The sequence below is a fragment of the Halichoerus grypus genome, chromosome 2, assembly GCF_964656455.1.
Source record: "Halichoerus grypus chromosome 2, mHalGry1.hap1.1, whole genome shotgun sequence".
NCBI classification, from domain to species: Eukaryota; Metazoa; Chordata; class Mammalia; order Carnivora; family Phocidae; genus Halichoerus; species Halichoerus grypus.
The window spans coordinates 91861297-91886887 of record NC_135713.1 but is presented as its reverse complement, the minus strand read 5'-3'; the positions used below and the strand labels follow the sequence as shown (position 1 = coordinate 91886887).

At 39.4% G+C, this 25591-nt stretch overlaps 1 protein-coding gene across 6 annotated transcripts in view; it reads left to right on the top strand.

The window, feature by feature from the left end:
* MSH3 (mutS homolog 3) overlaps positions 1-18072 on the top strand; it is a 236554-nt gene extending 218482 nt beyond the window's left edge. For 4 of the 6 annotated variants that reach the window (XM_078067114.1, XM_078067112.1, XM_078067111.1 and 1 more), the window contains 3 exons: positions 2466-2595; positions 12151-12319; positions 15187-18072. In XM_078067114.1, the coding sequence (XP_077923240.1) occupies positions 2466-2595; positions 12151-12319; positions 15187-15295 (408 nt within the window). In that variant the 3' untranslated portion in view covers positions 15296-18072. Of the gene's footprint in view, positions 1-2465; positions 2596-12150; positions 12320-15186 lie in introns of those variants that run through there. The other 2 variants (XR_013445733.1, XM_078067113.1) reach the window with 2 other exon arrangements.
* Positions 18073-25591: the final 7519 nt, after the last annotated feature.

Here is a 25591-nt window from a genome sequence, read left to right as displayed (position 1 = left end):
TCTTTTTCTCTTCCTTACATAACCAATAAAAGCATATTTTTTACTCCTATTTCTTTGCACAGCACAGGATGCAAAAATAACTCCCCTTTTCTTTAAACTTATGTGGGTCTCAGTTTTGTGTTTGAACATTTAGTTAGATTACATAGTTAATGATGGCATGTTTTCTACTTTAAAATAAATACTTTTAATTTTTCTTTAAAAAAAATTCTTTACTTGCAAAAAGATAGAGCTCAGGAATGTCTCTTTAATTATTGTAGAGACTGCATATCACAGGTTCAGGAAAGTCCTGTCACTGCCTCCGAAACACATTTTAAACATTGACATAAGAGCCTTCAGGAATGAATTACGACAGACTGAATTTGCCACCTCTGAGCTTGATTTCATTGTTCCTACTCTAGAGCTGCATATCAGTTACTATGACTGCATAACAAATGACCCCAAGACTAAGTGGCTTAAAACAACAATAATCATCTGTTGTATCTCTCATGGTGTCTGGAGTTAAGGAATTTGGGAGCACCTTAGCTGAGTGATTTTGACTCAGGCTCTCTCCTGAGGTTGCAGTCAAGTTGTCAGCCAGAGCTGCCTTCATCTGAAGGCCTGACTGGGGCTGGAGGACCCTTTCCAATGCGGCTCACTCGCTGGGGCACATCAGTGCTGGTGGTTGGCCAGGGCTCTCACTTCCTTTCCCTGTGAACCTCTCCATAGAGCTGTTTGAATATTGAGTGGCTTCTGGCTTCCCCCAGAAGAAGCATTCCAAGAGGCCAAATTATTTTCTGCATTTTATGACCTAGCTTCACAAGCCACACACTGTCACTACCATCATACTCTGTTGAGCACAAGGGCCAGCCTTGATTCATTATGGGAAGAGGCTGCTCAAGAGCACGAACATTGGGAGGTAAAGAACTTTGGGGCCATGTTGGAGGCTGACTGCCAAAAGCAGTTCGGCGATATTTTAAAGATTCCTCTAAGAACCCTCAGGAACAAATTATGACAGAATTAAATTTGTCACTTCTGTTCTCATTGCTTCTATAGCAGTTTTTTGATGTTTTAAATGTTAATGAAGAAAGTGTTATTTTAAGATAAAATTTATGTTAGAGGTAAGTCATTGAAGAAGATTCTTCAGGAGCAAAGAATCTCTACCCTTTTTATGGATGAAAATCTGTATTTTCATGGTGTCTTTTGATTGCTGGAATAGGAAAGAGAGAGCAGAGAGGAGGAATGGGGAGGCTCTGTGTTGCAGCTGCAAGCTGAAAATGGTTTTGAGGAGAGCAGTGTTGTGACCCAAACCCTTAGGTCTTCTGGCAAGAAATGCCTGTCAGCTCAGGGAAGGGGCATCCCAGAGACAGCTGGTCCAAAGATACTTCAGGGCAGATTTTAAGAGCAGCTCATCAAAGAAATCCTGCCTTAATAGGTTTATTGTAATTGTTATACAAGAGAAGGCACATGTTCTGACTTTTAATGAGGTGAATGGCAGATGAATCAAAACTGAAGTTCTTTGATTTAATTATCCCCTTCTGCTGATTTTTATCTTTTTTTTTTTAAGATTTATTTATTTGAGAAAGAATGTGCGAGCGGTGGTGGGGGGGAGGGGCAGAGAGAGATTCCTCAAGCAGACTCCCTGCTGAGCATGGATCTCAATGCAGGGCTTGATCCCAGGACCCCGAGATCATGACCTGAGTTGAAATCAGGAGTCAGCTGCTTAACTGACTGAGCCACCCAGGCACCCCTTCTGCTAATTTTTAGACCAAGATTTGGTGTTAGCTTCTTTTAAGATTTAAGAAATTAGGGATTTCTAGAATACATAATAATGTGTGCTTTAAAATAATGCTTATTAAAGAATCTGTAAATGCATATTAATACTAACAAAACAAAAATAAATTTTAAAATGGTGGTGGTAGGGTGGGGAGAAAAGAAAGCTCTTCTTTACAGAATGCCAACTAATAAATACCAAGAGAAGTTTTTTAAATCAGCATTTACTAGTCACCATATCACCAGGCAATGATGATCCATAGATGGTAAAACTTTGAGATGAAAGATTGTTGGAAAAAAGGATATTCACACAATCTTAAAGTATTACTCCACAAGTTATTAATTACAAAGGAGATAGGTGTTGGTATAGTAGAGAAATCTTCTGGGCACTCACTTAAACCAAATAAGCAAATTTAGCATCCCCAATAATGGGCCAAATTGATAAAGTAAAATTTAAAAATAAAATAACGGGGACACCTGAGTGGCTCAGTCAGTTAAGCGTCTGCCTTCGGCTCGGGTCGTGACCCCAGGGTCCTGGGATCGAGTCCCACATCGGGCTCCCTGCTCGGCGGGAAGCCTGCTTCTCCCTCTCCCACTCGCCCTGCTTGTGCACTCTCTCTCTCTCTGTCTCTGTCTCTGACAAATAAATAAAATCTTTAAAAATAAATAAATAAATATAAAAATAAAGTAACGTTTGTCATGTCTTACTGCTTTAGGTGAAATCCTTAACCCTGTTTGTCACCCATTATCCACCAGTTTGTGAATTAGAAAAAAGTTACTTACAACAGGTGGGAAATTATCACATGGGATTCTTGGTCAATGAGGATGAAAGCAAAAAGGATCCAGGTATGAAATACGCTTGCAGTAAGTATAACTAGACTGTTGTTGGTTTTCATGTTTGATAACTCAAAATTCATGAATACATGAACTTCTTGCTTATTAAAAATAAAAGCTGTGAATGTTGATTTTAAATGACATTTGTCTGAATTCATTTTCTCTAAGCTTAGGGTCAAGTAGAATTTACATTTATCTTTGCCATCTCTGAGTGCTTCTCTGGTCTTTCTTTACCTCATTTTTCTACAAGAAGAAGATGGGGTCAGGGGGGACGTGTAGGTTTTACTCTTAGATTCATCTCAGGAAAGATGCCCTAACAGTCAAGTATATTAGTCATCTTTAAAAATGTCTGATGTATTTCCCAAAATCTCATCCCCAGTATTCAGTACTGGACATATGTTTTATCTTAACTTGACAAGGAAACTGAATGTCAGGTCAAGTGGCTTGCCCATGTGGGCTACCTGGGTGGGGGCTGAGCTGAGCCTAGAATCATAGAATCTGCTTGCAGGTTCTATCCTACTCTGCTAGAACTGGTATGTGGGATCTACACTATTTTTCCTAGCCTTCCCACCCTGCACCACTGTCAGAGGAATGAGACATTTCGTGAAAAAGAACATCATTAGCCAACAGAAATAAATTCAAGTGCTGTAAGTAATATAGTCAATTTTAGTATAATTTTATTTTCCTGTTCAGTAGTAATTTTTTTAAGCTCCCAACCTGTGGGCCAGTGATGGTTTACACAGTTGGTGTGTTACAATGGAAAATCCATTACCCAAGACACTCCAGAGTCCAAATTTTATTTTGGAAAAGTAATAAAGATGGACCTGAAAAAGAAATCAGGCGACTGGCCCAAATAAAACAAAGCCCTGGACCTGAGATAAATGTAATGTTAGGCAATCCTTGCCTTTCACCACCATGAAGTCTTGAAAAACACATCATAAATTCTCTCATGGAAGCAGTTTCATGTCTATTAATCTGCATCCAAAGTGACAGGAGGAATTTATAAGCTAAAATCCAGTGGGATAAACAAGAGTTCACCAGCAGGGAAGGGTCATTGATAAGCATTTACGTGAACTGACTACCAACCTGTAAGGATTCTGGCATTTTATCTTATTGATTGAAATTTATATTCATGAACATAATTTTCAACAGTAAATGATGCTAAAAGGCTTGTGCTAACAGGACCCTTGCTTCTGTCCCTTCCCTCCATGGCCCCTCCCCATCCAGTCCCAAGGCAGCTACTTTCAACTCTTTCATTGCTTTCTTCTGTATCTCTAAATAAGACGCTTATCTGCCCATCTCTTGGTTCATCGTCTTGACACAATACTGTCCAGCTTCTCATTGAGCTGGATGGGAGTCTTCAGCCTTTCCCGCTTTAACCTCCCAGTGTACTCATTCCAGGTTCTTTCTGCCTCATTCCTCGTCATAGTTTTCACTGTTATTGCCAGTAGCTCTTGCTTAATCATGAACCAGGTATGAGGACAAGTGCATTTTCTTTCTTTCGCAACTTTTTTGTTTTTTGTGTTTTTGAAAGCAGTAATTGCCTTGTTTTCATTCCATTCTTTTATTTGAGTCTATATCTGACTCTCCCTGTACCCTCCAGCAGCTTTGTAAAACACCTTTCTAGACATGTTTCCACGTGATTGAACTGTTGGTTCCACTTCTCTTTGTTGGAATCGTTCCTCCTGGAGCCCTTTGTCCTGCGCGTTGGCACTGGTTGCTCCTTAGGCCTGCTGCACAGTTGTTGTCCTGACACCTGCCTTCACCATCATCCTAAGAATTCTCTCATCCTGCCCTCTGTGCTTTTGATTGCAGGTGACCGGACACTGCAATTCACAGGGGTGCCAACAGTGAGAATGGAAATAATCTCACATTACAGGGACCTCAGAGGAAGAGTGGGCTTCAGCTCTGTCTTCCTGTCTTCCTGCATCATCAGGCTAGTGACAGGGCGGCTGCAGCTTTTTCTTGCATCAGAGCCAGAATTGACAGTGTCCCAAGGGACCAGCATTTCCTGTGACTCTTTCTTTGGAGCCCAGATGCTCACTAGCATCTCATCATTGTCCCTTCTCCTTTTCAGAATTGAATCACATGCTCACTCTTAAGCCAATTGCCAGAAGTGACAATGACAGGGATGAATTTGATCAGCCTAGATTAATCAGGATCCACTTTTGGAGCTTGGTATGAGGACATTATCTCCTCAGTTAAATGGTCAGGGAGTTAATTCCATATTATAAAATCAGGGTTTTCTTAAGGTTGGAAAAGATTTTGGATAGGCTACTAATAATATCAACTAAAGGAGTTAAAAGTTTTGAGGTTTTGCAGGAATGAAAATGTCTCCAATATACCTTCATACTTGATTTATAATTTTGCTGGGCTAGAATTTTAGGTCAAAAATAATTTTCACGGGCGCCTGGGTGGCTCAGTCGTTAAGCATCTGCCTTCAGCTCAGGTCATGATCCCAGGGTCCTGGGATCGAGTCCCACATCGGGCTCCCTGCTCGGCAGGAAGCCTGCTTCTCCCTCTCCCACTCCCACTTCCCCTGCTTGTGTTCCTGCTCTCGCTATCTTTCTCTCTGTCAAATAAATAAATAAAATCTTTAAAAAAAAAAAAATAATTTTCACTCAGAATTCTGAAGCATCGGTGCATTGTCTGCTTACTTCCAGTGTTGTTCCAGCGACATCTGTGTCTCATCCATCACCTCTAACCTAACTCCTCTGCTGTCTGAATTAGAGGCCACCTCATAGGTCATTAATCAAGGGCCCCAAAGACCTTTTGGGTGGCTTTTAAGATACTCTGTTATTTTTCATGGCAAGGTAGATAAAGCAGCGGACTAGCAGTAAGAAACATGTACTTTAATCTATTCCAGTCTATAAAATCTTGGACAAGTTACCTAACCTCATCCACCTCTAAAAATGTTATGAATCAGTCCCAAAAGTGACTTCAGAGACTATTTGATCAGCACATACTTCTTTAATAACTGCCTACAGAAGTTTGGCTTTCAAACAAATTTTGATAAGTTCCCCTGTAACAAGCAGAAACATGAATTATTAATTTCTCTGACTCTAAGCAGTGTCAGATTAATTTTTCAGTAATATCCATCTAGGAAATGGTTACAGCTTATAAGTAAAGTCCTCACCAAGAACTTTTATTTACTACCTTCTCTCCTATCTGGCTCTGTCTGCCACCACATTTCCATCACACACCCACTCACAATCTCTCCCTTTCTCCCCTCTGAGAGGGGTGAAGGACAGTCCTGATGTAGAACATAACTCTAAAAGCTCCCTAACGTGAGGGGACGCCTGGGTGGCTCAGTCAGTTGAGGGTCCGACCAGGTCACGATCTCATGGGTGGTGGGATCGAGCCCCATGTCAGGCTCTGCACTCAGTGGTGAGTCTGCTTGAGATTCTTTCTCTTCCTTTGCCCCTCCCCCTGCTCATGCTCGCACTCTCTCTCTCTCTCAAATAAATAAATCTTAAAAAAAAAAAAAAAAACCCTAATGTGATTACGGAAGAATCGCACAATATTTACCTCGATGGTGTGAGAACTACCATAATTACATGTATCATATGATCTCACTGATATGAGGAATTCTTAATCTCAGGAAACAAACTGAGGGTTGCTGGAGTGGTGGGGGGTGAGAGGGATGGAGTGGCTGGTGATGGACATTGGGGAGGGTGTGTGCTATGGTGAGCACTGTGAATTGTGTAAGACTGATGAATCACAGACCTGTACCTCTGAAACAAATAATACATTATATGTTAAAAAAAAAAGAAGAAGATAGTAGGAAGGGAAAAATGAATGGGGGGAAATTGGAGGGGGAGACGACCCATGAGAGACTATGGACTCTGAGAAACAAACTGAGGGTTCTAGAGGGGAGGGGGTGGGGGGATGGGTTAGCCTGGTGATGGGTATTAAAGAGGGCACGTATTGAATGGAGCACTGGGTGTTATATGCAAACAAGGAATCGTGGAACACTACATCAAAAAAAATTAATTAATTAAAAAAAAGAACTACCATAATTAGTACTACAGTGGAGACTAGGATATGACGACAAATTGACCAATTGTTCGTACTGAGGTATGTTAAGTTACTCATAGCAATATAATATATAGCTATAAAATATATAGATATATTTTATAACTATATTATATATAAGAAGCATTTTATAGCTATGTATATGTATACGTACTGTATTATATATATTATATATTATATATGTAATATATAATATGTATATAAAGCAAAAAAAAAAAGCCACCAGCAAAGCGAATTTTAACTAAGGGAGTTTTGTGGCATTAGAGGGCTTCCAGAAAAGGATAGAAGGAAGGATGGATGGATGGATGGATGGATGATGAACGGACAGATGGATGAATGAAGTGTTTTTTAGAAAGACCAGCATGGAGGCTAGATCATAGAAGAGAGGCTAGATGTAGGTACATCAGTTAGAATCAAGCCAGGTGAAGTGATAAAAGACTGGTTTTTTTGTCTTAAGAATGGGAAGAGTTTGCCCTTTTGATTGCCTACTGCTGTTCACTTCACTTTTGGTCATGTGAGCATCAGAGAGTAACAACAAAATTATCCAAGTTAGCAGGCACTGCTTTCTCCACGCTTCTTTCCTGGTCTCCTTCCACCCACCTCCTCACCTGTTCTTTATGTTTCTGGAGTTTTATTTGGAGGCAAAGGGATTATTAGTGCTTTGTTTTTTTGTTTTTTTGTTTTTAATTTTATTTTATTATGTTATGTTAATCACCATACATTACATCATTAGTTTTTGATGTAGTGTTCCATGATTCATTGTTTGTGTATAACACCCAGTGCTCCATGCAGAACGTGCCCTCCTTAATACCCATCACCAGGCTAACCCATCCCCCCACCCCCTCCCCTCTAGAACCCTCAGTTTGTTTCTCAGAGTCCATAGTCTCTCATGGGTTGTCTCCCCCTCCGATTTCCCCCCTTCATTTTTCCCTTCCTACGATCTTCTTCTTTTTTTTTTTAACATATAATGTATTATTGGTTTTAGAGGTACAGGTCTGTGATTCAACAGTCTTACACAATTCACAGCACTCACCATAGCACATACCCTCCCCAATGTCTATCACCCAGCCACCCCATCCCTCCCACCCCCTACCAATCCAGCAACCCTCAGTTTGTTTTCTGAGATTAAGAATTCCTCATATCAGTGAGATCATATGATACTTGTCTTTCTCTGATTGACTTATTTCGCTCAGCATAGTACCCTCCAGTTCCATCCACGTCGTTGCAAATGGCAAAGTTTCATTCCTTTTGATGGCTGCATAATATTCCATTGTATATATATACCACATCTTCTTTATCCATTCATCTGTCGATGGACATCTTGGCTCTTTCCACAGTTTGGCTATTGTGGACATTGCTGCTATAAACACCGGGGTGCACGTACCCCTTCGGATCACTACATTTGTATCTTTGGGGTAAATACCCAGTAGTGCAATTGCTGGGTCGTATGGTAGCTCTATTTTCAACTTTTTGAAGGACCTCCATACTGTTTTCCAGAGTGGCTGCACCAGCTTGCATTCCCACCAACAGTGTAGGAGGGTTCCACTTTCTCTGCATCCCCGCCAACATCTGTTGTTTCCTGACTTGTTAATTTTAGCCATTCTGACTGGTGTGAGGTGGTATCTCACGGAGGTTTTTATTTGGATTTCCCTGATGCCAAGCGACGCTGAGCACTTTTTCATGTGTCTGTTGGCCATTTGGATGTCTTCTTTGGAAAAATGTCTGTTCATGTCTTCTGCCCATTTCTTGATTGGATCATTTGTTCTTTGGGTGTTGAGGTTAATAAGTTCTTTATAAATTTTGGATACTAGCCTTTTATCTGATACGTCATTTGCAAATATCTTCTCCCATTCTTTAGGTTGTCTTTTGGTTTTGTTGACTGTTTCTTCTGCTGTGCAGAAGCTTTTTATCTTGATGAAGTCCCAGTAGTTCATTTTTGCCCTTGCTTCCCTTGCCTCTGTCAATGTTTCTAGGAAGAAGTTGCTGCGGCTGAGGTCGAAGAGGTTGCTGCCTGTGTTCTCCTCTAGGATTTTGATGGACTTCTGTCTCACATTTAGGTCTTTCAACCATTTTGAGTCTATTTTTGTGTGTGGTATAAGGATTTTATCCAGTTTCATTCTTCTGCATGTGGCTGTCCAATTTTCCCAACACCATTTGTTGAAGAGACTGTCTTTTTCCCATTGGACATTCTTTCCTGCCTTGTCGAAGATTAGTTGACCATAGAGTGGAGGGTCCATTTCTGGGCTCTCTTCTGTTCCATTGAGCTATGTGTCTGTTTTTGTGCCAGTACCATACTGTCTTGATGATGACAGCTTTGTAATAGAGCTGGAAGTCTGGAATTGTGATGCCACCAGCTTTGCTTTTCTTTTTCAACATTCCTCTGGCTATTTGGGGTCTTTTCTGGTTCCATACAAATTTTAGGATTATTTGTTCCATTTCTTTGAAAAAAGTTGATGGTATTTTGACAGGGATTGCATTGAATGTGTAGATTGCTCTAGGTAGCATTGACATCTTCACAATATTTGTTCTTCCAATCCATGAGCATGGAACGTTTTTCCATTTCTTTGTATCTTCCTCAATTTCTTTCATGAGTATTTTATAGTTTTCTGAGTACAGATCCTTTGCCTCTTTGGTTAGATTTATTCCTAGGTATCTTATGGTTTTGGGTGCGATTGTAAATGGGATCGACTCCTTAATTTCTCTTTCTTCTGTCTTGTTGTTGGTGTATAGGAATACCACTGATTTCTGTGCATTGATTTTATATCCTGCCACTTTACTGAATTCTGTATGAGTTCTAGCAGTTTTGGGGTGGAGTCTTTTGGGTTTTCCACATAAAGTATCATATCATCTGCAAAGAGTGAGAGTTTGACTTCTTCTTTGCCTATTCGGATGCCTTTTATTTCTTTTTTGTTGTCTGATTGCTGTGGCTAGGACTTCTAATACTATGTTGAATAGCAGCGGTGATAGTGGACATCCCTGCCGCGTTCCTGACCTTAGGGGGAAAGCTCTCAGTTTTTCCCCATTGAGAATGATATTCACTGTGGGTTTTTCATAAATGGCTTTTATGATATTGAGGTATGTACCTTCTATCCCTACACTCTGAAGAGTTTTGATCAAGAAAGGATGCTGTACTTTGTCAAATGCTCTTTCTGCATCTATTGAGAGGATCATATGGTTCTTGTTCTTTCTTTTATTAATGTATTGTATCACATTGATTGATTTGCGGATGTTGAACCAACCTTGCAGCCCAGGGATAAATCCCACTTGGTTGTGGTGAATAATCCTTTTAATGTACTGTTATTTCCTATTGGCTAATATTTTGGTGAGAATTTTTGCGGGATTGTTACTGCTTTGTAATGTGAGTTTTACTCTGTATTCCTGAGAGTGCCAGCATTCTTTCCCCCTCCCATGTCCATCACCCAACCTTAGAAAGATGTTATTTGCTGCTGAATTCTTAGAAGAGGTTAAAGAAAATTCCATTATCCTTTTTCTCAGTTATGCTTTTTGTTTTTATCTGATAAAAGAATAAAGCATACACATGTATCAAGTGACATAATGTATGAGAAAAAGCTCTTGATAAACTTATAATATGTTTATTGGGATCTCAGAAATAATTAAAAATCTGGTTCATTTTGGGCATTTTTGCAACTCAGTGTAATTAGATTGAGTTTCATAATAAAAGCTGCAGAATCCTGAAGTGCTTTAGTTTTATCAAAGATTAAACAGTATGCAGCTTTGTCTTTCTATTATTGTGCTTCATTATATCCCAGTTCTTTGGAAGTTTTTAGTTCATGTGTGTGTATTTGTATGGTAGTCTGGGTTCCCCAGGAAGCAGAGTCCGAGATTTTTGTGCCAAGTGTTGACTGGGATTGCTCTCATGATCAACACCTGAGGGCAGGCCTGGGTAGGATGGGGCTGTGTTGTGGTCATAAGACTTCAGCCAACCCTACAGAGAGCTCTCAGATGTGCTTGGTCTTTCAGAGTTACCTCAACTTGGGGTGAGGGAGCATGGCCCTGTATACCCTTTATTAGTTAGCTGTTGTTGCATAATAGATTACCCCCAAACATAGCTTAAAACAACAAACATTTATCATCTTATCATTTCTCTGGGTCAGGAATCCGGGGGCAGCTTAGATGGCCACTTTTACCTCATGGTTTCTCCCAAGGCTACAGTCAAGGTTAGGTAGGTCAGTTGTCACTTCACGGTTTCACTGGGGGAATTTACTTCCCAGACCTCTTACATGGGTGCTGGCAAGCTTTAGAATGTCTATTTCCAAGTTCACTCATGTGGCTGTTAGCCAGAGACATCAGTTTCTTTCCATGTGGGCTTCCTCATAAGACAGCCCACAGTATGGCAACTGGCTTCCTTCAGAGCAAGTAAGCAAAATGAAAGTGCCCAGGGCAGAAGCCACAGTGTTTTGTAATCTAATCTCAGAAGTGACCACACATCATTTTTGCCATATTTTATTTGTTAGAAGCAAGTCACTGGGTCCTGCCCACACTCAGGGGCAGAGAATGACACAAGGGCATGAACACCAGTAGGCAGGGATCTTTGGTGGCCATCTCAGAAGCTGCCTACCAACTCCCGTAGCAACCGGTCACGGTGCAGGCTGCCCAAGACAAGACATGACCTCAAATGAAGCAGTTCTCTTCTTAAGCTGAGGTGACTCCCAAAGAGGGGATACAGCTGAGGATTGTGGATAGACAGCCTTCCTGACAGCTAAGGCAATAAACCCTTTAGTCCTAAATGGGAGCTAGGTTGAACTGAACAGCATCCACTTTAATATATATAACCCTTAGTTAACCCAGTATATTTAATAAACTGGAATTTCTCAATCTTGTTATTTAAACTGTGCAACATGTTATATTTCCTTAAGCATTTTTTTGCTGTTTTTTTGTTTTTAGCATTCTTAGAAACCTCTCTTATGGTGTGTTACTTTACAGAGTATATTACATACAAGACTGGTTCAGTGAGTACATTCACTGAAATAACACTTTTTTAGTCTGTTTTTACAGAAAAAATTATATTGTACTGTGTATCAGAATCATTCCCTTTCTGATCATAGCAGTTCAGTTGAAATTTTTTAGCAAGCAGCGTAAAACAAATCTTTACCTTGCACTGAGTCATTGTTAAAAACTCTTGTAGCTTGGGGGCGTGTGACTGGCTCAGTCAGTGGAGCGTGCGACTCTTGATCTCAGGGTTGTAAGTTTGAACCCCACGCTGGGTGTAGAGATTACTTAAAAACAAAATCTTAAAAAAACAAAAAGACCCTTTTAGGTGAGCTACAAGATCCTAAATGCAAGAGAATTTTCAAAACAGTATTTTCCCTTTTCGTAGGTAATGTACAATTGATAAATGGAACTAAGAGGTGATTAGGAACAATGTGTTTCTTTTTCAGATTGTAAATTTTAATTGCGTGAAGTTGTAAGAATTTATGTCTTATTTAATCTTCTACTTTGAACTTTCAGGCACGGTTTCCTTTATCTCCTCTTTTTTATTTATTTATTTATTAATTTTTTTAAATTTTGTAGGTGAAGAACAAGTTCCTGATTTTGTCACTTTTCTTTATCAAATAACCAGAGGAATTGCAGCAAGGAGTTATGGACTAAATGTGGCTAAATTAGCAGATGTTCCTGGAGAAATTTTAAAGAAAGCAGCTAGCAAGTCAAAAGAGTTAGAAGGATTAGTAAATATCAAGAGGTCAGAATGATTGTGTTGCATTTTTTGGTTTATAATGAAACCTTCCAAGTTGTCCAAGGAAGAGGAGTGTCCTGTAAATGAACGTCAGATTTACCTTTAAGCATTTCTTTAAATATTCTGAAACACATAATTAAAATGAAAACAGATCTTTGAAAAGCTCATGTGAATTCAGTCCGCCTTCTCTACTCAGATCTTTATCTGTTAAGTTGCTAAATTGGTTTTTCAGTCATTTTTCTAAAGAACTAAGTTAACTCCTTACTGTGTGCCAACACATTATTTGCTTAAAGCATTCAGTTATATAACAAATTACTAAAAGAAACCATGACATTTAAAACCTTTAGAGTACTTCCTTTATTCATATATGCATTCAGAAAATAAGAATTCTGTCAGGACATGAATGAAAATAATAGTATTATATAACTATGTAATTGTAGTCAGTATCCCCCTGTCACTTCTTTTGTGGATTGTTTGTGACAAATTTTTCATTCTAAACTACCTGCGGGGCACCTGGGTAGATCAGTTGGTTGGGTGTCCGACCCTTGATCTCAGCTCAGGTGTTGAACTCAGGGTCATGAATTCAAGCCCCATGTTGGGCTCCACACTGGGCGTGGAGTCTACTTTAAAAACAAAACAAACAAAAAAGAACAGCTTTATTGGGGTACCTGTGTGGCACAGTAAGTTAAATGTCCGACTCTTGGTGTCGGCTCAGGTCATGATCTCAGGGTTGTGACCCCTGTCGGGTTCCACACGGTGAAGAGTCTACTTAAAGACTCTCTCTTCCTCTCCCTCTGCCCCTCCCCCCCCACTCTCTCTTGCTCTTTCTCTCAGAGATGAATAAATAAATCTTTAAACTGCCTTCTCTCTGTCACTTAGAATGCTTACGTGAATGCATTCTATCTTTTACCCTTGATATCCAGCCAGTATGTAGTCAGTATATTAACTAATATTAATATATATCTGAGGTATACTTTGGAAGAAAGATATTCCTAGAAAAATACCATATTAAAAAATAATAAATTACAGCCTCTTTCCCCCCAAATACAAGATTATATGATAAAAGGACATAAGCTCCTCACCCATCTCTTGCCCCACTCTGCACTACTGGAAAGTCTGATCTGCCTGGGGCGAGACATGACCACCTTGGCTGATAACCATGTGACCACGAGGGAACAGATCGTTAGTGAAATAGAAAATCTTGGCTGGGGGCACTTGGGTGGCTCAGTCGTTAAGCGTCTGCCATCGGCTCAGGAAAATCTTGGCTGGTCACCATACTACAAGAAAAATTTTTAGTCCTGGAAATCATTACCAAATTTAAATATTGAAATAGCAATACCTACTATTAGTTAAACAATTACCAGCTTGTATACTGAAGCACAGTTGTGTAACTAGCTCCCGTTCTTCCCTCTTGTGGTTCTGCCTTGCCACTATACTTTGCAGTGGTAAATGGTGGTTGACCAAGTCCAAAGTGCTGGAATACAATAAATGGCATGACATGTAGCTTCCTCTGTTGGCGTTCTCTTTTGGATCATTTCTACAATGTCAAATTAGAAAAGTAATTATTTATTATGAGAGTTCAAAGATAAGCCCTTAGTTCTCTGCAAAGTCCAAGGACAAACTCAAATCCTCTTTTGTTATCTTATTATTTTTCTTCTTCCCTAGAGAAACTAGAATAAAACTTTACTGCAAAGGGATATTATATATGTGAGATGGCAGATAAAATATGGTAGTTTATAATTATTGCTGCTATATAGCTTATATAATAGCAAGAGCAATAAAATTCACAGGTTGTAATATTTTAACTCTTCCAACTACTGTGTGACATTTTGAAATCTGTAATCTTGACAAGACAGAGAATTGTCAAAAGAGGTTGCATTGGGGTAGAATCTGATTATTTATTAGGACACTATATTCATTATTTTTACCTTTTTACTGAAAGTGCTGTCACATCAGTTCCATTGGCAAGATCAAAGAAACCAAAGGGAATCCAGTACATTTATGGGTTTGTGGTAACAGCTAGTATTCCTTGAATGCCTACTGTGCACAGAAACAAGTCTATGCAGTCATTTGCAGCAACCTAGATAGACAGGTGCCAGTTACTATTCTTACTGCTTTACATGTATTAACTCAATCTGTATGACAGCCTTGTGAGATACAGGGACTGGCGTTCTGCCCATATCATAATTGGGGAAAATGAGGCCAAGCGAGGGTTGGAAATCGACCAGGAGGTCAGGGTCCCATAACTAGTCAGTGGTGGAACAGTAGCTGGAATTCACCCTGGCTCCAGACCCTAAACATTTAACTGGTTGGTCTTCGACGGAAAAAATATGTCTGTGTTATGTTGGCATTCTGCTCTTTCATTAGCTAGCTTTACTATATTAAATCAGCTTTACTTTTCATCCTGTGAGCACACACAGCCTCTGGCCTGAGTTAGACGGGAACAAGCGGGGTTCTCCCCTCCCTGGAGGTAGTAGTGGCAATCTGCAACCTCAGTCCTTGATTATAACAGCGTCACCCAAAGGCTGATGCTGGCACAGCTTCCTGACCACAGAACCCTGCCTGGTGTTCTAACGTCATAGACCTTTTTTTTTTTTCTTAAGATTTATTTATTTGAGAAAGAGAGAGCACGCAAGCAGGAGGGGCAGAGGGAGAGAGAATCTCAAGCAGACTCTGCGCCTAGCATGGAGCCCAACATGGGACTCGATCTCACAACCCTGAAATCTTGACCCAAGTGGAAACCAAGAGTCAGATACTTAACCGACTGCACCACCCAGGCGCCCCTGTCGTAGACCTTTTATAGCTTTCAGTGAAATGTATTGTACCCCAACAATTTCATTTATAAAATAAATTGTATTTTATTTTCTCTCCAGGAAAAGGCTAAAGTGTTTTGCAAAGTTATGGATGATAAATGACGCAAAAGACCTACAAAAATGGAAAGACGAGTTTGAAATGGAAGAAATTCCAGGCTTCTCTTCTTGATTAAAATGAAGACTACATTTTTGGACAAAACATGGAGAATTAAAAATACCATCTGTACCAAACATCTCTCCAGTAACAGCCTATCTTTGTGTGATGTGAGCATAAAATCAGAACTATGGTATATTCCCATTGGAAACAGGCCTTTTGTGTAGAAAGTCTGTTCCAGGTTCTTGTCATCCTGACTTATAAAAGTATAAACAGTTTTGAATATTAAGTCTTCTGTTATATAGTTAGAAAACTTCATGAATAGTAAGATTCACATAAAATCTGATCTCCTAAACGAAGCCTAACATAAACTAAAAGTTTATAGAGAATAATAGAAAAATTTAATTCATATTTTTATTTGTTCCAGTTCAGATTAATTTGCAACTGGGTGAGATGTCTAGCAGAAATACACCTTTTCATTTGAACTAAAGTAATTTTATAATGTCACCAGTTTATTCACTATGAGCGTAAGAATTTTTGATGAGAAATAGAAAAAGATATCAAGCTTTTAGAAAGTAGAGCATGGAAGGAATAAGATCATATGAAATCGTACTCTCACAGTTTTAAGCAATTTAAAAATTATTGGATGAAATTATTTGTCATTCAGGTAATAAACATTTAATGAATACTTGCTATAAATAATGATTTTTTTTACTTGTTGAATTTTGGGTTTTTCAACTATCTGGCAGTTGCTACTTTTTAGGTTTAATTATGGAACCAAGGTTGCTGCTCCTAGCAATACACAGAACTGAATTTTGGATCTTTCTGTTAATCAATGTAGAAAATGTATGATCTCTGCGGTATCGAAGTATGTAGCTTTGTTGATAGTTAACAGCACTCCCTCCCTGCATGTTTAGGTTGACATGTGTTCATCTGTGTCCCTGAGGTTTTAACAGCACTTACAACCTGACTTCTCATAGCCGTGTGGTTTTGTTTGTAAATCTGTGATCTTGCACAAAGGCTCTCCATCCTATTTCACACCCATTTGTTATTCCTGCTTGTTAAATGTCTTCCCCACATTTGACGGACATATTTCTAACTCCTTCTTTAGTTTATTTCCTCCAGTGGTCCTAACAGTGACGCCTGGACACAGGAGTCAATATAAGCTCCCCAAGTTGAAGGGTGTTTGGTTGCCGGACTTTTGAATCACTTACACTGGAGCCCTTTGATTCCTAGCCTTTTTGCAGTTAAGAGTATGATACCACTTGATTGATTCCACAATCCCTTCAGAAGTACTAACACAGTGAAATCCTCAAGAATGTCTCAAAAGAGAGTTTGCTATTGGAATTTACTATCTAAATTTTAGAAAGAACAATACTTTTTAAATAGTGTTTTAATACTCTATATGATAGTAAATGTTTTATGTTCTTTCTAACAAGGTTTTGGAGGTAGTGCTGTAACCTTATGGCAGGCCAGTAGGAAAAGGAGATGAATCCAGGAATGTCATACCCTTGCCTGAGGGAGCTGCAGGGACCAGCCATCAGTGGTTATGTCCAAGGGGACATTTTGGGCCATCTCTGGCTTGGGCAGGCCAGCACCAACATTTAAGCAGGTATGGGTCCAGGAGCAGTGTGTCCAGGCAGTGGCAGTCCACATTGTCTGGCAAGTGACAATGTGGACTATTACAAGGTAATTCTTTAACATGAGGAAGGATATCAGCCAGCCAGCCAGTGTGCAAGAGGTCAGGCCTGGTTAGGAGGCCAGCCCTGCTGAACTGCATTTCCAAGTGAGGCCCCTTCCTGGCCAGATAGCTGAGACATTGAAGGGAAAGTTGTGACAGAGTCCCAGTTAGGAAGATGGCACAAAGGCCATGAAGATTGGCAGGAAAAATGCAATTGATTGGGTACATACTGCAGATAACCAAACCGAGGGGTACAATTCTAATGTCTTCCAGATACTAATTTCATTTCCTTTCGATATATACCCAGAAGTAGAATTGCTGGAGCACATGGTAGTTCTGTTTTTAATTTTTCGAGGAACTTCCATATTGTTTTGCATAATGGCTGTACTAATTTATATTCCTAGCAGTAGTGCACAGGAGTTCCCGTTCTCTACATCCTCACTAATGCTTGTTGTCGCTTGTCTTTTTGATAATAACTATTCTAGCAGGTTTGAAGTGTTCTCTTATTGTGGTTTTGATTTGCATTTCCCTGGTGATTACAGTCAGCTTTAGAACATTATCATACTCTAAAAAAGAAACCTGTACTCATTAGCATTCCTCCATTCCTCCCCAAAATCCCTCGTCCTAGACAGCCATTATCTGTTTTCTGTCCCTATAGATTTTCCTATTTTGGACATTTCATATGAATGGAATCATTACAATATATGGTCTTTTGTATCTGGGTTCTTTCATTTAGCATTTTGTTTTCAAGGCTCATTCATGTGGTAGCAGGTAATAGTACTTCATTCTTTTTTATTATTGCAAACTACTCTGCTTTATGTACTTCATTTTATTTATCAATTCATCAGCTGATGCACATTTGGGTTGCTCCCATTTTTTGGCTTTTATGAGTAATTCTGCTGTGAATATTTTATGTGGCAAGACACAGGGTTGTTTTTTTAAAGCTCCCCCAAATAATTCTAATGTGCAGTCACGTTTGTGAGCCACTATTCTCAATGATGACAAATGGCTAAACTTCTCAGTGGATTGACAACTATTTGCTCCATCTCTCCTCTGCTTTATCTGTCACTTAGAAAGTATGGCAAACTAGAGACCACCCCCCACCCCAATACTTATTTGTTGAAAGAGGAAAGAAAACCCAAACCCTTTCAGATTAGAAACTCAAGGAAAAGACTCTTCTTTTCATAATCAAGGTACCATTTCACTAGGGAGTCAAGATCCGTACAAAAGTATACTACATCTTAAAATTTAAAAAAAATTTTTTTATTCTGATAATTTATTCAAGTTTGAGCCTGTTGTCATGGTTGGAGTGGTAATGGGGCTGGTGAAAATGCTCCCTGAATGAATTCCAGAGTAAAGGCTAGATTGAAGTCCAGTGTTGACCTTCACTAAGTTTCAAAATCAATATTAATTACTGCTGGGCTTTGTAATTATAAAAGTGCTATTTGATGCTCTCTACCAAGGATATGGGTAGAGAGAGAAAGAAACTTGAATTAATACCATATGTGGTTTCTAACTTTATAATTAAGGTCAATTCCTCTTTGGAGCATTGTATAGTTAGTATATATGATTATTGTTAGGTTTGTTATGCCCTGAGAAGTATTACCATGACGGGGATATCCTTTCTGGTTTGGTTGGGATAGTCTTGGTCTATACTTGTTTTCTTGGCATCGTTATTAAAAGTCTCTTTCGGGATGCCTGGGTGGCTCAGTTGGTTAAGCGTCTGCTTTCGGCTCAGCTGGGAGCCTGCTTCTCTCTCTGCCTGATGCTCCCTCTGCTTGTGCGCTCGCTCTCTCTCTCTCTCTGACAAATAAATAAATAAAATCTTAAAAAAAAAAAAAGAAAATACTTATTAAAAAAAAAAATCTCGGGGCGCCTGGATGGCTCCGTCGTTAAGCATCTGCCTTCAGCTCAGGTCATGATCCCAGGGTCCTGGGATCGAGCCCCGCATCGGCTCCCTGCTCAGCGGGAAGCCTGCTTCTCCCTCCCCCACTCCCCCTACTTGTGTTCCTGCTCTCACTGTCTCTCTCTGTCAAATAAATAAAATCTTTATTAAAAAAAATAAAATAAAATCAGTTACCATATTCTGAATAATCTGAAGGATTCTCTTAAGAGAGAACAGTAGCACATACTCTGCATTCGTGATAAAGCTGATTTCTAGTACTGTGACTAATGGTTGGACACATACTTCATAAATTATGCCTTCTTACCAAATGAGGCCAAATATCTTCAAGGTGAACAAAACGTTTCACAATAGCGAGAAATAGAGGGGCGCCTGGGTGGCTCAGTCGTTAATCATCTGCCTTTGGCTCAGGTCATGATCCCAGGGTCCTGGGATCGAGCCCCGCATCGGGCTCCCTGCTCAGCGGAGAGTTTGCTTCTCCCTCTCCCTCTCTCCCTGCTTGTGTTCCCTCTCTCATTGTCTCTCTTTCTCTGTCAAATAAATTAAAAAAATAAAAATTAAAAGTCTCTTTCACTCATAAATGTCCTGTTTTAAATAATACATTATATGGTTATCCTACTTCATGGGCAAACTTTACCTACTTGATGGATTTTAAATATCACCTTAAAAAATCCATTTTTTTCTTATGCATTGTATGAACTGATTCTTGTAGCAAAGACCCACCGTTTTTTCTCTTTGTAATAAATGCTTTATATTGTGACATTTAGAAAATGACTCTCTGCTAATTGGCATGTTAGAGTTTTGTTCCGTAATCTATTTTAGAAAGAGAGGGGAGAGGGGCAGAGGGAAAGAGAGACAGGGCAAGCATACTCCCTGTTCGTAGCCCGAGGCAGGGCTCCATCCCATGACCCTGAGATCAAGAGTTGGACACTTAACCCATTGAGCCACCCAGGCACCCCGCTAGTCTACTTTTGAGACTACATTCCTGAAGATTACTTGTCATCTGCCTTGTTTCAATGAAATCATGGTGAAGAACGTGCACCTATATGACTTGGTAAGACACACAGCAGGACTGTCTTCTTGCAGAAATAATTATTGAGCTTGGAAGGAAGAATCTTCTCTTGGGTTGTTTTGCCCTTTGCTCAAATCCTGCCTTCATTGCCTTTGACTATATCTTCCCTTTTTGGGGGTGGGGGACATTCAGAACAGTTTATTTCTACGTCAGAAATAATGCATGCCATTTTACCTCCTTTTTATAAACCCTACTTCCCTGAATCTCCCTCACTGGATTGGGTGTGTCCTCCCCTTTATCAGAATCACCTAAGGAGTTTTTGAAATGCATATTTCTAGGCACCCCTCTCACTGTACTGAATCTGAATCTTTAAGGTTGGGATATGGAAATGTCAGTCAGTCAGTGTTAATTTCTGTCATCTCTTCTCCATTTTCTCTCCCCTTTTCCTTTCTCACCTCTCCCACCATGTTAGTAATCTTGTCTCCAAAGCCATTTGCTAAAAATCATATTCCTTAAATCTTAACCCCTTTACAAGATTCTGTCTGATTCAGTAGGTCTGGCTTGGGGCCCTGGGAACTTTATTTGTAAAATAGACTTTATTTTTTCGAACAGTTTTAGGCTCACAGCAAAATTGAGCAGAAAGTACAGAGATCCTCTCTACTGTCTGCCTCACCCCCAAACACTGCCTCCTGCATTGTCAACATGCCTCGCCAGAGTGGTGTATTTGTTATAATTGATGGCCCTACATTGGCACTTCATTTTCACTTAGAGCAGATAGTGTGTACATTAGGGTTCATTCTTGGTGTTGTACACTCTGTGGGTTTGGACAAATGCATAATGACATGTATCTACCATTGTAGAATCATACAGAACAGTTTCACTGCCCCAAAAGTCCTCTATGGTCCTCCTATTTAACCCTTCCTCTCCTCTAACCACAGACAACCACTGATCTTTTTACTCTCTCTGTAGTTTTGCCTTTCACAGAATGTTACACGATTGAGATCATACAGCCTTCACAGATTGGCTTCTCTCACTTAGTAATACGTATTTAAGTTTCTTCCATGTTTTTCACAGCTTGACAGCTCATTTCTTTTTAGCACCAAATAATACTCCATTATCTGAGTTTGCCACAGTTTATCCATTCACCTGCTGAAGGACATCCTAATTGTTTCCAAATTTTGGCAGTTATGAATAAAGCTACCATAAATATCCGCATGTAGTTTTTGTGTGGGCATAGTTTTCAGTTCATTTGGGTAAATACCCAAGTGCAATTGCTGGATCATATGGTAAGAGTATATTTAGTTTAGACTGCCAAACTGTTTTCCAGAGAGGTTGTGCCATTTTGCACTTCTCCCAGCACTGAATGAGAGTTCCTTTTACTCCTCATCCTTGCCAGCATTTGGTTTTGTCAGTATTTTGGATTTGGGCCATTCTAATAGGCATTTAGTAGAATCTCTTTGTTTAACTTGCAATTTTCCTGCTGACAGGATGCTGCACGTCTTTTCAAATGCTGATTGGCCACGTGTATATCTTTGGTGGGTGTCTGTTCAGGCCCTCTGCTCATTTTTTAATTGGATTGTTCATTTTCTTGTTGCGTTTTAAGAGTTCTTTGCATATTTTGGATAACAGCCCTTTTATCAGATGTGTCTTTTGCACATATTCTCTCCCAGTCTGTGGCTTGTCTTCTCATTCTCTTGGTGTCTTGCGGAGCAGAAGTTTTTAATTTTAATGAAGTCTAGCTTATCAACTATTTCTCTCATGGATGGTGCCTTTGGTGTTACATCGAAAAGGTCATTGGCATACCAAGATCATCTAGATTTTCTCCTATCATCTGGGAGATTTATTGCTTTGCATTTTACATTGGGGTTTATGATCATCTGAGTTAATTTTTATGAAGGGTGTAAGGTTTATGTCTAGATTCATTTTTTTAAATAGATTTTATTTTTAGAGCAGTTTTTGTTTCACAGCAAAATTAAGCAGAAAGTACAGAGAGAAAACTTTATTTTAAAGAATAAAGAATTGAGTTTCAAGAAGCTCAAATGGCCTCAAATTCTTCTTCATTAGAAGATGCCACTTTTGCAAATAACATTGGGCCTTTAACTTCTCCAAACTCTTTGGGTTTCTTTTAAACAGAGTATCAGGCAAAAGCAAACATTTAAAGTTGCATTTTTGTGTTATGAGATTTAAAGGAGTGTCTATAAAGAGCATGCACGATTCCTTAAACTGTTCATAAGCTTTCTGCTATAACGGTATTCTAATAATAGTCTGTCATTCAAATACTGATACTATTTCGTGATATTCTAAATAATCGAACCGATATATAGAATAATCAGGAAAGGAGTCAATGAGAGTGTTCCCAAGCACCATCTCTGTTTCATGACCTCGAACACTACAGTTTTCCAGCAATCAGTGGCTTTGCTATCCGTACACAAGCTAGATTCTAGAATGTCCTTTCATTATAAGTACAAAAACATGATGGCCTTAGTCAGAAATTAACCTAAGAATTGACTCACACTTCGTAAGCAAGAGGTAAACAGATCTCTGTGTAAATTAATGCTGCTCAGCAGTGGTGTAACTTATACTTGCAGTATTAATGCTCCCAGAACAGTCACTCCTATGTTAAGTAGAAACCATGGAGTAAGGTCTGAATTAAAAAGGTTTTGAGTTAGTGTTCTCTTACATTGAAAAAATGCAATTCCTTATTTATAGGGAGGAGCAAGTTGAAAATATTAACTTTTCTACAGAGCTAGGTACCAGAGATTGCAAGGCCTCTGGGTTAAATATAAAAATACATTTATTAGTGGCAGGTGAGTATAGGTGGCCAAGTTCAAGGCACCTAAATATAGTCAGGTAATTAGGTTACTAGCCCCAAAACAGAAAAATAAAATGTTACATAAATGCCCAACCACAGTTAAGATCTTCTGAAATTAAAATGATCCCTTCAGAATAGCAATTTATCATAAACTTAATGATCTGTGCATAAACAAATAATTGCAAGCTTAGTTAATAGTGGTAGACTCTAAAGTTGCAAGAAGAGAAAGACACATAAGGAAACACTGAAAGTAAGGAGAACTGAAAGAGCAGCTTAACTTGAGCTAATAGAAGATGATAAGTTGGAATAATTTTCAAAACACAGCATATACAGTTCTGTTTCTTTTATTTGTCACTTCATTAGCAATGGGCTTCCGTTTCTCCCTACTTGGCGGCTGTTCCATCATTTCAGTGAATCAGCTTTTCTCTGTCTTTGTTTCCGCTGCTTCTCCCTTACTTTCTGCTCTGTTTTCTCTCTTTTCTCTGGCCTCTGATTTCCCATCACTTATACTTATGCCTTTTCTCCAGAGATGTCCATTTTTGTCCCTTACTCCCAGTTTCTTACTTACTTTGTTCTTCAGCCATCCTAAGAAGGCAGACCTGATTGGCTCAGTTTGTCATGATTAGTCCTGTTGGGTAGTTTTGGCTTGGGCCACCTCATGGGCAGCTGACAAGCCTGAAAAGTAGCAACCCTTAGATCAAGCAACCACTCTATTCAGTCAGTTCTGTCCAGAATGGCAGCTTCACTTTACTCAGATGGAGCTACAAGCTTGGCAGCAACTTTTAGCACCAATACAGGTGATTGATCTGGCTTCATGAAAGTGCTGGGTGTTTGCACAATATATAAATACACTCGGCCTCCTAGAAATACAAGAACTTTACTGGTTCATCCTAGCTGGAGCAGTATACCCACATACCCATCGGAATTAGTGAAATACCTGAATTACAGAATGTTTTGCACAATCTATAGATTCAGTAACATCTTAAATTTGAGAGTGAGGGGTGCCTGGGTGGCTCAGTCGGTTAAGCATCTGCCTTCAGCTCAGGTCGTGATCCCAGAGTCCTGGGATCGAGCCCCATGTCGGGCTCCCTGCTCAGTGGGGAGTCTGCTTCTCCCTCTCCCTCTGCCTGCGCTCTGCCTACTTGTGCTCTCTATCTCTCTGTCAAATAAATAAAAAAACCTTTTAAAAAAATTTGAAAGGGAAATTAAAAGATAACAATTTTTGATTGGTATAGAGAAATAGGGGAAGTACTTTTTCTCTTACCATTCTATAAACTGGATGAAATCTTAGGGTTTCCATGAATTGTTAAAGTCTTTAAATGATGAATGCAGAGTTAGTGTTAAAATGTATATAAAGTGATATGAAAAAAACTTTTTACAATTTCTGGGCTAATGGAATAAAACTAGATAGTCCTGGGAATAAATGTACTACTAAGGACAGATCCTTATACTCTTATTTAGGATTAAATCTTTTGAGTAGTTACAGAAAGAAATCCTGATGGGACACAAATAGCAGAGTCTTTTCTTCTTAGTGAATAACAAGTCTCTCAAATCCCACAACTGGGAAAATGTTATAATGGTCCAGTACTTTTTGGTTTTTACTTGAGTTCTAAATTACCTTGTTTAAATGTAGATGTGGGAGTTGATCTGGAAGACTTGGCATATACAGTTTATTTGTTGGCTCCATTACACATATTGAGCAGGTTATCCTTGAACTTTTGACTAAATATCTAGATGAAAGAGAATATATTCCTGTCACAGGGATGGCAGCCCTTGCTGTTGTTCATATTCCCTCAAAGTGGAGGGAGGTCAGATGACCTCATCAGCTCTGGGCTATCACACTTCATGAAGCAAGATTGCCCTGCACATGGCTGTGTGAATTGATGGTTAAAATGTCTACTGAATGTGTCTATCCCTTCTTTCTCTGTTTCCCCTTGTCCTCTTTTAGTGAATAATTCATAACCTCCTGAATGATGCTCTTTGCTCCTGCCTGTAGTCATTACCCTTACACCCAAGCTGTCGTTCTCTGCCTTTTCTTATTGTCTCAGATCTGGGGTGGTTACTTTCCTAAAATGCCTTTCCCCCTGGCTTCTCAGTGAGTGAACTTGCTGAGCAACTTACAGCTTTTGGGTAGAAAGGGGTTCTTGGAATTCAGCCACTGAGTCTTGGTTGCCTTGGTGTGTGTGTGTATCACTGAGTATTGTTTTTACCCCAAGAAATACCCAAATAGGAACCAGAAGGACCATTTTTCATGACATCTAGTATTCATCATAGTAGGAGGAAAGAAAAATTGTTCACTGAACTCAAGATTTCTACCTGAAATGATGGTATGCGGAAATAGCACTAAGCAGCCTTTACTTTGGCTCCAAAGACAATCCTCTAATTATGACTTGCTTGATCATTAATTAAAATATGAATGATGGGGCGCCTGGGTGGCTCAGTCGGTTAAGCTTCTGCCTTTGGCTCAGGTCATGATCCCAGGGTCCTGGGATCGAGCCCCGCATCAGGCTCCTCGCTCAGTGGGAGTCTGCTTCTCTTGCTCCCTGCCGTTCCTCCTGCTTGTTCTCTCTCTCGCTCTCTGTCAAATAAATAAATAAAATCTTTATAAATAAATAAATAAATTAGATAAATAAAATATGAATGAGACTGAATGTGATGTGCAGACAACTAAGGTTCCATGGATCAGTGCGAAGAACACTGGACAGAGTTAGACCATTTCTGGTGCAGGCCCTGCCATTTAGTATCTTTTGAAAAGTCATATAAAATATAAAAATCTCAACAACTCACAAGAAAAGTTAACTTCAAGATGGCTCAGATGTTAGACTTATCAGACAATGACTTTAAAGCAGCTAGGATAGCCAAACTCCAAGAAGTAAGAGACGGCACTCTTGAAATGAATGTAAAGGTAGAAATTCTCTGTAGAGAAATAGAAGCTATAAGAAAGAACCATGGGGGCGGTGGGG